The sequence below is a fragment of the Halyomorpha halys genome, unplaced genomic scaffold (genome assembly GCF_000696795.3).
Source record: "Halyomorpha halys isolate HHAL.00 unplaced genomic scaffold, Hhal_1.1 Scaffold1860.1, whole genome shotgun sequence".
NCBI classification, from domain to species: domain Eukaryota; kingdom Metazoa; phylum Arthropoda; class Insecta; order Hemiptera; family Pentatomidae; genus Halyomorpha; species Halyomorpha halys.
In genome coordinates, this window is record NW_027107055.1 from 28,099 (window position 1) to 43,090 (window position 14,992).

Sequence of the window (14,992 nt, forward strand, 5' to 3'; positions counted from 1 at the left end):
CAAGGATTTGGTTATAACTGAATCGAAAATGAGTACGGATTAGGAATTCCAGGTGATGTTGTGAGCTTGGCAGTAGGTAGGCAGCACCCACCACGATCCTACGTTCATATGCCCCCCCTCCCTAACTCACGATATTTTTAACTGAATTCAAAGTGAGCAAGGAACTATATTAAATTGGTTTTAAAACAACGTGGCAGGTGAAATTGGGTGTTTTTCTTGTAAACTTTTAATTTGAAGTCTTTAAATAAATTCGCTGAATCAATACCTCCAAATTATTGAGTCCGCAATTGCTTAATCTAATCCTATAACCCCATCTCAATGAGAAATGGAATGTTCACTGAATCATTTTCCCTTCAAAATCTCCTTATAATATAAAATATAATTTACTAAATAATTCAACAACACTATCCAAATTATAGTCTCAAAACATTTATTTCATTCACATGTCCAACGTTTCGTCCAATTCGGCCATCTTCAGGGACAATCTTAATTTACTTAGAGACATATATTTAACCCTTTTAAAAAACTCCATACAGGCCATTCTGCCCAGGTCAAAATATTTACATCTAATATGTCAAAAATACAATAACCACCTAATAAGTCAAAAACATAAAAACCAGTCAAATTATTTCACTTTTACACCATAGTGTATAAATTGTGGTAAAAGTGAAATAATTTGACTGGTTTTTATGTTTTTGACTTATTAGGTGGTTATTGTATTTTTGACATATTAGATGTAAATATTTTGACCTGGGCAGAATGGCCTGTATGGAGTTTTTTAAAAGGGTTAAATATATGTCTCTAAGTAAATTAAGATTGTCCCTGAAGATGGCCGAATTGGCCGAAACGTTGGACATGTGAATGAAATAAATGTTTTGAGACTATAATTTGGATAGTGTTGTTGAATTATTTAGTAAATAATTGCCAGTCTCAAGAAAGAAATTTAAAGATTATAAATAAAATATAATATAAGGTAAAGCAATATCTTGCTTAAAAAGAAACAAGAGAAGTAGTTTAGGACATTAAATAAAGTTTAGATTATTTAAAAAACTTTACATAAGGTTTAGATTATTTAAAAAACTTTAAATTTTTTTTTTTAATATCTTATTGAAATTTACAACTGTATATTACATAATACATTTTGTAAATATGGTCTTAGTTATGATGGAGTGCTACTGGCGTGTAGAGCAACTACCCATTGGTAGCACTCTAATGACATTTTACATAAGCTGGTCTCGTGGCCATCTTCTGTACAGGCACCTCGGAGGATTGTCAGGAATGGAAGAGGATTCAAGGTTAGAAACTAGGGGGTTTGAGTGGTTTGGGAGTTTATAATGGAAGGAGTGATATCTGGTTCGGGCTAGATCGGTTACATAGGGAACATTAAGGTCTTTATGTACGATTTTATTTGTGACAAAGTAAGGAGCAGTGAGGATTTTACGAAGGATTTTGGATTGTAAAGAATGAATACGAGAGGAATTCGAAGGTTTAGTGGAATCAACTCCATATGTCCACATTGGCCTTATTACAGTCATGTAGATCAGTTTTTTGTGATGTGCTGGAAGTTTAAAACGTTTGTCTAATAAGTGCTGTAATAGTCGAAATCTGTGTGCAGTTTCCTGTCTTCTCAGTCTTGAGTGAGGATTCCAGGTTAATCGTTTGTCCAAATGTAGTCCAAGGCAGCGGATCTGTTCGACAGGGGTAAGAGTAACATTATTAAATGAAACTGTAGGGCTGTCGGTTAACGACGAAGGGTAAAGGTGATTTGATGGGATTTGTTGGAATTTATCTTATTCCTCCAATTACACCATTCTTCGAGGGCTGTGATATGGGATTGGAGAGTTTGGGATACCATTAATGGGTTTTTATTAACTACGAGCACACATGTGTCATCGGCATACGTGGTGAGGATAGTGTTAGGATTGGTTGGAATGTCAGCTGTATAGGCGGTGTAGAGGATGGGACCAAGGATACTAACTTGAGGAACACCAGCGGACTGAGAATAGAGGGATGAATAGGAACCATTGTGGTTTACTTGGAATAATCTATCAATGAGAAAGAAACGAATGATGAGAAAGTATGTAGGAGTTGGAATTTACGGAGTTTGTAAAGCAGTCCAGGGTGCCAAACTCGATCAAAAGCCTGTTCTACATCGAAAAAGACTCCCGCGCAGTACATTCCGCGCTCCAAAGTAGACGAGACTACGTCCACCATACGATGACATTGCTGGATAGTAGATTGGTATGTTCGGAATCCAGACTGGTGATCAGGGAATATGTTGTTGGAATCCAGGATGGGGTATAGGCGTTTCAAAATGAGTTCTTCAAGGATTTTGCCCATGATCGGTAATAGAGAGATAGGGCGATAGTTAGATTATTGACAATTAATTTACATCGTACGTTACTTAATTTACTTAGATTGTGAAAATTATGCATATTAGTGCTGAGCTAATAAATTTCCTTATTCCTTCTCTGTTTTATTTTTTTTTAAAATCATAAATAGATTCCTTCGAACAAAGAAAAATAATTAATGCGTACTAGTTTTATTTAGTTTATCTATTTTAATCTAACTAATATAATATAAAATATTAACAAAAATAGAACTCATAATATCAAAACGCATTTTAATTCTGACGCCTGAGTGATAGTATGTTTTTGGTACTCGTTTTACTTTCCGATAGCTTTTCACATGTTTGAAGTACCTGTTGTAGTCAAAAGGTGGCCAGATGCTTGTTATATTGTTCTCATTGCTGATGAGCTAACGGAAAGTAGGTCCCGAGGAGCTATTATATACGGCAAAGCCAACGGCCCCCGACAAGAAGGTTACATTACAGTTAGCAACCTATCTATAGCACTTCTCCATTATCCCTAACTTGGTTTATTGTTGTCCTTAAAGCACCACAGTGCTCCTGCTCAGCGTATTTGTAATACCTGCGTACAAAGAGGTTGGAGATAACTTTGATGCACACCTCCTACTGCACACAGAACCTAAATTTATTTCAGCAAAATTTAATTTTCAATAAGGAAATCTTCCAACAGATTGTGGTAGAAGTTTTACTGGTAATCATGAATATTACGTGAAACATCATACAGTAAAATACACTGTGTTGGTTAGAACGTTCGTAAACATTAATTCTACTAACAAATAAATAGTATACATTTTATAACGTTTAATACTGATTTTAACGAACCTAAAACTGGAATCGAATTTACTAGATATTACTAAAAGTTTACTTAATAACTTAGTAGTTAAAATCTCCATCTTTTTGTCCATCTCTGTTTAGGATTTAGGACCTATATTAGTTTACTTCAAGTTTTATCAATTTTCTAAATATACATTCATTCTATATTTCTATATGATATATTTATATTTATATTTATATTTATATTCTATAATTCTTAACTTTTATATACCTTTAATCCTGATAATCCTCATTCTAGCTCTGTTGAGAAGAATTTTCAGATTTCATCTTTAAAAACAACAAAGCTCAAGCAAGCACTAATACACTCCTGAGAATTGAGAATGGAATACCCAACGGTAAAAAAGGGAAAGATAAAAGGCATGACAGTTCTTAGCTGTTACAGAACGTCAATAATTTTAAAATTTTACTTTTTTATACGTTTCAAATGGATCTAAATTTCATAGTAAAGGAGGGAGGACCCCAGAATCAAAGAAGTAGGTAATGTTTCTGTGTCCTTTACTGTTTGTGAGAAGGAGAACTAAAAGTTTGAGTAAATATAAGTTAAGTGCAAATTTATAAATATTAACTAAAATAATGAGACTAATGTGATGTTCTCACTTCCTAGTTCACCAAATCACCCGATTTTCAATAATAACTAAGAAATGAGATAGCCAATTTTGAATTATTAGTGCTGATGCACTTTCTGTATTAAAACCGCAATTATTTGACATTGATGAAGAGAGAAACAATCATTTAAAAAATTTGTTAGGCCTTCCTCCTATGTGTATCTAATAAAAGGCCCCAAAACACCCTCCTGCCTCATATGATTTTGTTCATTAAAAAATTATTTTTAAAATAATGCACTTTCTACTTGATTTTATTAGCATTGTGAGCGAATCCTTTAAATATTTGACAAATGACTCTCTTGCAGGACTTGATATAAGACTCTAAGTGATTCACTCATCGTCCGCTCATAACTCAAACGATTACCTTAACATTGTTGTCTTTAAATCGAACAATTGTTTTTTTCCATTATGGATTTAGTCGATTTTTTATTATTGTGCATTGTTTTATCAACATTTGAAATTGAATGTGGTTCAAACTCGGCTCCAAACAGCTGAGATCTTTAAATCAGGAATAGTTCAACATTATATCCAACAATTCGTAATAATTAGAACAAGGCTACCAAAGAAATGTTTTTACTCCAAAGAAAAGTAATTACGACAATTTTTTTTTTAAACTTTTTCGGCCTACTCTATTGAAAACAATTTTTGGTTTTTGTGATTTGGCATGCATTTAAACTCAATAAATACAATTTACTATACTTTTTTTTTATTCTACATCTGAAAACAAACCAATTGGTATACCATTAGCTCACATGATCTCAGTAACAGTATTAAAATAATTTAGATCAACCGCCCTAGCTAAGTGGGCACAAACATTTTTCTACGGAGAAATAAAGTGATATTCGTTTTTCGTATCTCAAAATACCCTTGGATTCCAATCTTCCTAATAATAAAAAAAAAATTTTACTCAAAATTTTAACCTTTAATTTTGTTTTCGAAAATCACAAAATTTGTAACTTCAACACAAATCCACACGAAACTTGAAATGGGTTTAGGGCCGTCTAAAGTGCATGAAATGGTATATTCCAGGCTTAACCCCAGCAGAGAAAGTAAGCGCTTCAGGTAGGAAGGAATTATCGAGAAAGATATGAATAATAAAAAGATAAGGATTACAGACGTATATAGATTTATTATTTAATTTTTCATGTAACTATAACCGTATGAGAACCACTGTTAGTATATTTTTTAAAAGCTATGAGCTAATCTGATTATATTTACTTACCTCCGTGTATTGTTTTAGATACATTGTGAGGAAACATCACTAGCCAGAAAAATCTTTTGAATATTTACTGAATGTTTTTATTTGTATTTATATTAAACTATTGCTTCATTAATTTTTTGTTTTTAGTATAATACCTTTTTTTTCCTCTTCCCATTTGCTACAGCTCATAATCGTTATCACGAACGTTGACTATGTCCTTCCTTCCTCCTTCCACAACCACTGAACAATTACTTAGTAAATTCCTCAGTTACCAAATATTTATCTGATAATTTCGGATTACTTTTCCAGGCACCATATTTGTTTGTAATTAATTTGACTGTGTTTTCGAATTGGATGGTCGTTAAAAAAATTAAGATTTGATATTTTTTTTGTTTTCATTTCAGATATTTTTAATAGGCTAAAATGATGAAATTTTGGTAAATCTTGAAGGAAAAATGGTGTTGGGTAGTGAACAAAAAACAATTTTTCCTATGTAAATATAAATATTTTTAATGATATTTATATATTTTTTTCAAGTCATTCAACCTCAAACTCATAAGTCATTATCCTTGTATCATTCCAGAATATCCAGGTAATGAATGCTAAGTAAAAAAGAATTAACCATCCTTCCGAAGCCTCAAAGTAGGCATTTTAAAATTTTTAGTTCCTCAAAAAAACATATTTTCATCCATATACCTAATATTATCTTATAGTTTTAATATTGTCTTCCAACAAGAAATAATTTAAATTACAATCATTTAGTCAACGCAAAAAGAGACCTTTCGTGGAAGAGGAATAAAGACTACCTATAAAAAAACCTTTTACCACTTCAAGCAGAAAATGTGTTTAATTCTATTTCTTGACCCAGAGACGTGGAAGGTGACATCAGCAAAATCAAGCTTAACTGTCAGGTGTTTCCCCCATTCCATTGAAAAATCAGGTTCTACTCTCTTAATGAAAATATTGCTTTTAAAAAGTAAATAACTTACTTCAAATATACTTTCATAAGATTTTTCCAATAGCTATGAATAGTATTAATCACTGAACCAATCATTAGATTCCTCAAATCTTTAGTTTAAAAAAAATATGTATATACTCGGTTTGATATATATATTTTGATATTTAGTATATATCTGGTCAATCAATATCTTACGATATGAAGACAAGGTAGTTATGATAGGTAGGACACGTCGCTCGAAGCTATCCATCAGGACGCCTCTAAACAACAATGAATGCCAGTGTAATAGCCAAGAGACCATGTGGGAGGCCAAAAACCAGATGGATGGACAGAATCAACGTAGAAAACTGGAAAGCAGTAGCCCAAGATAGGCAGACGTGGAGAAGGCTAGTTTGGGCGGCTAAATCTGTAATGTCTGTAAAGCCACCCGAACAAAAAAAATTGGCATATATCTATTTGCAGTCCATACCTAGCCTCTATAATGTGGCACCCACTCTCGGGAGAAAATCCTAGCGGTTGAGTGTGATTCTCACCAAATCACCTCTCTTCACAACTGTCAGTTAAGAAAAAGTGTAGCCTTAATAATTACTGAAAACAAAACCCATCTTCATCTTGGGTTGTAAGGTATAGGTTTGATATTATAGCGACACCGTTATCTCCTTATCTATACTTAAGTACTAAAGCTGCTAGAACCGTTAAGGATTGACTCGACGCAACGAGAACTGTTACTAGGATCTTCTGATTCACTAAAAGCTAACGTGTTATACGGACCATCTCTTGGTGGTGTTTAGTAGCCACAAGAGGTGACTTAGCACAAACTTGGCAAACCAACTTCAAAGTAGTCGCCAGAGATTGGCAAAAAGGAGCCACTAGGCCCACTTGCTGGACTTGCCCCACCAACCAGTTACCAATGCCAATAACCGTAAAACTCATAATGTCAATTCTTCTCTCCTACCTCACCTATGATATATGTATATCTCATATCATCAACTGAAGTCAGAATTATTCATATACAGCCACAACGACAATAACTATATAATATTATAAATTAAAATTATAAAAAAAAAATATTAATAATATTTTTTAAACTAGAAAATAGATATGCTGAATATAGTAAAACAATTACAATATTTTCTACATTCTACAACTTTTGCAGAAATTCCTTTCATTTTGATGGTGCTTAAAAAAGTATCGGAAGTATTTTCAATCAAGTGCAATAATGAGTATATTAGGGGTATTCATGATCTTTAGTTTAACATGTTAAAGCGTGTTAAATGGAAAAACTCATGTTAAATGAAGTAATATTTCCTTCTTTTAGTTAAAACTATATAACATTTAACATGGTTGAGAGTCTGTTACTAGGTCTGTTAAATGGAGAATGACGTCACGCAACAGACCAGCTTAGCTCGTCACAGTTTTGTTTTTGTGTAAGGTAACTTGCTAGGAGCAATGGATGATAATAATGAAATGACAGTTGTGTCAATTAGCTCATCTTGATCATCTTGCTCACAAGTAATAAAATAAACAAGGCACTCAATAACCCAACTTTCACACAAATTCTACTTTTCATTTACTTTAGGCATGTTGTAATAAATTACTTTAATCAAAACTAAGAAGTAAACAATAACAGGAAGTTTTGGAAGGAAAGGTTATAAAACAAGTTGCTCAAAAAATCCACTAGAAGCTCATATCCATTTAACATTCAACATGACTTTAAATAGGGCTGCTCACAATCCTATACTTATAACATTTAACATTGTGAAACATTTTCATTTAACAGAATACCATGAATACCCCTACTATAAGAATATTGTCTTATGATAAACCGAATAATTGTTATTATATTACAAATAAACATTAAAACAAAAAAAGTTGGCCATAACAAAAGAAGATATATATTAAATAGATCAAACAAATCAGTTCTGTCTCAATTTGATAGGGGAAAAAAATCAATTGGTAAAATCCATTATTTTTGGAGCTGTTATTAAATAAGTTTATGTGTCAGTTACTCCCACATTCAAATAGTCGTAGAACTTGATGGGTAGAATACAGTGCGGACTTGTAGACGTAAATGTACTCGTTGCAAAATTATGAAAGTTAAATGGTTCAGTATATACAATCAAAAAATAATTGTTAAAATATAATCACAAATATATATACGTATGTTTTGTTTAATTATATAATCTTAAAATCAACTGCATTTTCATAAATAGTAATGCGGATTTAGTTTTAAAACATACTTTTCCTGAATTTTTCTTCGTTTGCAGGCTAAGCAAGTTCAAAATACGATAGGAGACATAACAGTGCAGATCTGGGCCGTGACGTAATATGCCTTAAAAGGAGCAACAGAGCTAGAGTCCAAGTATGGAGATAGCCAGTCATTCCTACCTCGACCTCTTTGGAAACATTTCCCCTCCTCTCTCTCTACCAACATCACGTGAACCATACCTATTAATGGAAAGTTTTTCAATAGCAGATCAGATTAAAAATGAATTCATTAAGGATGGAATAATTGTTATAAGTCTTACATTGTTTTAATTTATGGTCAATGTCCGGTCTTTAATAACTAATGTTGCGATTACTTGCTAATATAAACATATCTGAGATTTCTTCCATTTGATAAGAACTATCGACTTCCGCTCGGTTGCTACAGTCGCTCAAGTAACAAACCCCCAGCGCATCTTTTTTCGTTGATATTGGGCTCTAAATTGAATAATCTCGAAATGTTATTATTATTGCATTACTTTATTATGTTATGTCATATTATTATGAGTTATATATTTTATTATATTCCAGAGCCCTCTCGTTAGGGCTGAGGCTGCTGTAGTATGAAGTTTCGGGAAGTGTAGAACACCCCCAGAGGAAGAGAAAGCCCACGGAACATCTTAAGTCTATACATTCGCCTGTAGGATCTGTGTCTTTAATTTTATTGGTACAATGGTTGTTATTAGTACAATACTTTCCAGTTACTTTGTCCAAGTAAAGTAAAATTTGATTTGATTTAAAATCAATTTTAATTATTTTATATCTTATTTCTATGGATTTTAATTAGAATATAGAAGCATATATTATGGACCTTTTCTAAAAATTAATTTTGGGCATGACCATACAAAAATCCTGATAGGGTTGGGCCAAAGGAAAAACACCCAGTGGTATGTACGTAGATCAGTAGGGTCCCATGAAGTCATTATGAAAATATTTTATAAAGAAAATATGTACTACTATTTATTTATTTTTCATAAAGGACCATTCAAGGACCTTTTAAGAAACCCACCCTATCGAGAAAAACTTGATAAATTTAGAAGAAAACCGTTGACATTTTATAAAAATTTCAACTTCTGCAATATAATGCCTTCCTAAAACTCATCAGTTTGTATACTAACTAGTACAATATCTAGTAGTTCAATAATTTCAAAGTAGATTTGAAATTTACTAACCAATTTTTTTAAGACAACTTATTAAAAAATAAATTGAAGAAATAACAATATTTCCGTTTTAGTATGGAGGCTAATTATCGAAAATTTAGATTTTTTTTTTTAAGCTTAAATTTTGTTTAGTTACAGTAGATAGTAACTAAGGTTGTATTCGCAAAATAATTACTGTTATCCTTTAGCTTCTCACCCACCCATAATTTTTTTTTCCCCGATCCCTCTAAAACAGAAATAAACAGGTAATTAGTGAATGCTTTACTGTGAAAAAAGGAATAAATCGTGTTGGGCATTATCTTTTACTACCTTTAGTATTTTAAGGTTACCTGTAATGTTTATTTATTACTTGTGAAATATCCATTCTTAATGGTACTATTTTTAAAATCCGGAAGTGAGGGGCCTCCTCGTGTGTTTCACCCATCCATAAACAATAGAAAGTAATTTAAAAAATCTTTTTCAGATTTTGGGAATGCGAGGCGGAGAAGGATGTAAAAGCTCGGCGGGATTACCGTACCCACCCTCCCCCCACCTGGATCTTGGCTATTTCCATCAATTGACTGATATGTATAGAACATAAAATGAAACATGAAAAAAAAAATAGAATATATTTAAATAGTTAGGGATTAGCTTAATGTCTATCCCAATATCTGTAAGCAATAATATCTAAATAGCAGAATTTTTAAATGATATACAGCTGATAGTTTTCAAATCCAGACGCAGAGGGCAGCCCAGTTTTGCAATCAGCTGATAACAGATACTTGTTCAAGTTGATACATTAAGGTGTATAGAAATGCCTTCAAGTCAAATTTTGAGTATAGTAAGTTATATAATTTTTTATTGCATTATATTTTAAAGTTAAATCCATTTGTTGTGATAATTACAACATTTTTTTAGGTTAGGAATTACGCTTCGGCTGCCGCTGCAAAATCTATTAAAGTAAGTATTAAATATTTTTAAATAATTAGAATTGTAATAGTTCATAATCCTTTAATTAGCACCATTAAACCTTTTCTTCCACTATCGCAAGTTTTCCAGTTCATCCATTTCCCTTTTCCTTCCAATTCTTGTCTGATAGTACACCTTAGTTATTTATTATTTCCATTTCATCTTAATTGCACAACTGTGATCATTCTTTTACTCTGTTAGCCACCTGTTCAAGTATTTGGAATAGAAGGTCGTTATGCCTCAGCACTCTTTTCTGCTGCATCGAAATTGCAACAACTAGATGTAGTTGAAAAGGACTTGAAAAATATTCAGGTATAATTCGGATTCAAAAACTTTTCAAGACAGCTAAACATATGTTTTACCATAAACTTTTGTTGTAGAGTGCATTAAAAAATGATGCCAAGTTTCGAACTTTTATTGAAAATCCGACAATTAAGAGGAACCTGAAGGTAGATGCTGTCAAGGAGGTGTCAAATAAAATAAAGTTGAGTGCCCCATCTACAAACTTACTTGGTCTTTTAGCTGAAAATGGTAGGCTCAATCGACTTGACCAAGTGTTGAATGCCTTTTCTACAATTATGGCTGGCCACCGAGGTGACGTTCGATGTGAGGTTACAACTGCAAAGGTAACTTTAAAGTACATTATTTTAGTACTTTATTAAACATTTTATACTGAGCTTTTTATATCATAATGGATGTATTAAAGTTGTTTATTTTGGATATTGCTGCAGAAAAAAATTATTGTGATAATTTGTGAAATGCAAATGTTTTTAATCTTAAACCTCTAATAATTATGACAATTTAAGGGTTTCATTAGTACTAGAATTGCTCATTACCCCTTAATTTCTAGAATACGTAATCCTAAAGTGCTAAAATGAGTTTTAAAAGTTGATTAATAATTGGACGTGATAAGGGATGTTTTGCCATAGTTAGCTTGGTGTAACTGCATTTATTGGTTTGTGTTTCATCATTAAAATCTTATTGTTTCAAAAGAATCTTTTTTTTATTGTTTTTATATGTAGCAGTTAAAAGATTGATTTCTTTTTTAATGATTTTTAACCAAAATTTCTAAAGCAGTATCATAGTTCTTTAATATTTTATGGTAGTATCGATCACTTTTCCGTCTCTCAGGAGCGACAGATTTTGAGGAATGAGGTATCAGAGGGAAAGTGAATTTCATGGAGAAGTGACGAATACCAATTTTGATTTAATAAATTATGAAACTTAAATAAACAATATTTAACGAATGAAAATTTATTAGAAGGTATTAAAAAAATTAAGAGGCTACAAAACTCGAATGGAGGCAAGTCGGAGACTGAGTTGGTAAGCATGGGATTTTAAAGATTTTGGTGCAGACATAAATACCCAATTACGTTGTCTGCTTCTTAAAGCCCTAATTAACCATTTTTGGGGTTGTGTGCAAAATAGGCACATGTCAAATCTCATCCTAAGGTTCCCTTGAACATTTCCATGGTTTTGATGGGATTCTGATCAGATTGTTTCGTTCTTTCCCATGCCTAATTAGGCGGATTCTGCTCTTTTGCATTAGCCCAGTATTGTTCTAAGTATACTATAATACTCCCTGGTCAATACTGGGTTAAGATTAGCTTAAATGAGTTATCATTTCACCACTAAACATAGGGTCTTTTTTTGCTAGAGCTTGGCCATTACTTAGTGAATGAATTGTTATTTACTTCATTAAGTAACTTACTACAGTATCTTCACCAATAAATATTGTAAATTATTATTATTTATTATAATCTGTCAGACGATTGAGCGAATAGTTCTCCCAATTTTTATTTTTGATTGCGGTATTAAATATGTTTTGTTTGCCCATTTCTGAATATTTAACTTTATTTGAGTGGATGGCTCAACTGATTTCCAATTTTTATGTCTCAAATTATTCAGGCCCCCGGGCTCCCACCAAATTTCATAGCCTGCCTATAACATCCGTTTATGCATGGCATGGCTATGAGGGAGGTCTAAGTTAATGGATAACAAATTTTTAACTGTAATACTCAAGTGATAATTTCCAGTGGGGCAACATAATTACTTATTTCATCAACTTTTACTTAAAGATAGTCATTATAAAGTTGCAATTTTGTGTGTTGAATTGACTTTTTTGATAATATTATGTTATTTAAATGAATGAGTATGATATTGCTTATATTTTAGAATGAAATAAAGAGAAGAAGGAATACAAATATATATTTTTATGTTTTCCATCAAAGACCTATACACTTCCAGAGTGGAAATATTAAATCTGAAAAGATTCATTTTTTGGGACCTCTAAGAAATAGATTCCTGGTAGAAATCTCGATTAATAATTCTGAACCAGATTGCACTCTTGGTCCCTTGCCCCAATGTGCTCAGCTATCAAGTCCTCTGTTCATATGTGTTGAAAATTTCCATAATCAATTGAATATTTTTTTCATTAATTCTTTTATTTTATTTTTTCATTATTATCTTAGTTACTCCATCCTTTCCATTACGAAAAGACCAAGACCCAACAGCCCAACACTACCAATACTGGTCTTGCTCTGTCTCATTCCTTTCCATTGACTTTTATCAATTTATTGATCAAATGGGTCCTGAGAAAACAGTTGCTTCACACCTGTTATGTGAAAAAATTTATTTTAGTTTTCTATTTTCATGAATATCTTGGGCTATCAATCTTTTAACAGTGACTTAGTTTTAGAAGCACCATCCAAGGGAAGATTTCGTACTCATTTATTGATTGATATTAACTTTTTAGAATCCTTATAAATAATTTTTTATTATTTAATTTTTAAAATTACTTATTCTATTTCTTGCGAATCGGCTTGAAGGATTTCTTGCAAAATGCAAACAGGAGGTAACTTGAACAAAATTTCCTTCTTTCTGCTTAATAGTATATTTGAGTCTAAAATCTCCAGGTTGAAGCTATATTCTTATGAGTGTGTATGTTATAATTATGTAAATAAGAAACAGAATTCAGTATTTCCAAAAAAACAAAACAAAATAGGAGACCTTATTTATGAAATTACTCTTATAAATAAAATCATTAATTAATGAATTCAAATATTCAAAGTTTTATTTCTGTTATGTGTTAATAATTAAATTTAGTTTAGTACAAACCATATATTCTTCTCTTATTTTATGTTATATGTTGTCTTATTTTACAGTCACTGTTTGAAAAATTATTATTTATTGAACACATTATTTTGTAGCCATTGGATGAGGAAACAAAGAAACAACTAGAGACTGTATTGAAAGCTTTTGCTAAAAAGGGTGAAAACATTATCTTGGAGCTGAAGGTTGATCCTAATATCATTGGTGGAATGATTGTCAGTATTGGTGATAATTATGTTGACATGAGTGTTTCTAGCAAGATTAAAAAGTACACAGAGATCATCACAGAAGCTGTATAAATTATTGTTCTTCTAGTAGTCATCATTTTGTTGTGCTGAACTCAATTCAGATTTGTAAATATACATTTATATAAAGTGAATATCCTTATTTGAAAATTATAGCCCTCATTAATACATAAACAATCCAGTTTAATTAAAAAATTGTATGTTTTGATCTTTACAAAAAAAAAAAAATGTCTGATAATACATTACAAGATGAAGTGTAAGACAAATAAATTGGTTTTGCCACTTTCAATATTATTCAAATGTAATTTTTGATAATCCCTTTTGAGTCTTAGTAAAGTTCATTCTGAACCTCAATAAATATAGAGAGGCCTTGGAGGCTCTAACATTGTACACTTGGTCAGAACTAACTGTATTCAAATCTAATCCTTTGCATCTGGGTTGACATTAATTTTGTCTGGTTTCTTGTAATGAAGATCAAGATTCATTGTAGGTTAATAATGAGTAGGTTGATAACCTACAGGATAATGATCACTTTTGCCGTAATTTAAAACTTTAAATATAACTTAAAATGTGATTTAATCATGTTTTTTATTTGAAATATCATAATTGGTTTTAAAAATTTCAGTTATTTAACTTCTCTATTACTATTTTACTGAAAATTTGTTGAGTAAAAATGATAATTTTAGTATTTACTTATAAGATTAATCACTACAAATAAGTCAGTAGAAATTATAGTCCTTAGAGATTTGCTACAATTTATGGAAGAGAGAAGATAAAATCTAAAATATCTCAAATTTTTTGACCTGATTTACTAACTTTACTTTTAGGAGAAAGAGCCGTGGAGGCCTGGAACTCTCCAACTAAATATATTTGTGTCATTGTCCTTACATACTCACAAGTCTGTTCAGAGTCTTAAGGATACTCTTTGTTCTCCTTGACATTTTTAAGAACATGCTTCTAAATCATATTTTTAACATTTCCTGTGTTAATATTTAACATTCTTCGGCTACGATAAAGTTTTAGAACTTCATTTATTATTATTTTTTATAAGCTGAATTTTTAAACTTAGAGGTAAAGGATTCTTGAGAACTTTGAATGATGTGTTCAAAAATTAAATAACTTTTTTTATTAGCTGACCATTATCCAATTTTGATAAGACTGCTGCACTCAAATACAAACTTAAGGTTTTTGAACTTCATTTCTAAGCTGATGCATGCCTGAGGATAAGAGTAATAAGGTTAAATTTGATATAAGTGTAATAACAGAAAAAATAAGCAATTTATTACTTATTAGTAAT

General features: G+C 31.4%; 1 protein-coding gene across 1 annotated transcript; it reads left to right on the top strand.

Moving 5' to 3' along the window:
* Positions 1-10,097: 10,097 nt before the first annotated feature.
* Positions 10,098-13,829, top strand: ATPsynO (ATP synthase subunit O, mitochondrial). Its single transcript, XM_014436298.3, has 5 exons — positions 10,098-10,211; positions 10,289-10,330; positions 10,541-10,651; positions 10,720-10,965; positions 13,549-13,829. Exons 1-5 carry the CDS (start codon positions 10,185-10,187, stop codon positions 13,747-13,749), a joined length of 627 nt encoding a protein of 208 aa, XP_014291784.1. The 5' UTR covers positions 10,098-10,184; the 3' UTR covers positions 13,750-13,829.
* Positions 13,830-14,992: the final 1,163 nt, after the last annotated feature.

Coding starts and splice junctions, on each gene's coding strand:
- ATPsynO (XM_014436298.3), top strand. CDS start 10,185: ATGCCTTCAAGTCAAATTTTGAGTATA. Junction 10,212..10,288: donor CAAGTCAAATTTTGAGTATA/GTAAGTTATATA, acceptor ACATTTTTTTAG/GTTAGGAATTACGCTTCGGC. Junction 10,652..10,719: donor AGGACTTGAAAAATATTCAG/GTATAATTCGGA, acceptor CTTTTGTTGTAG/AGTGCATTAAAAAATGATGC.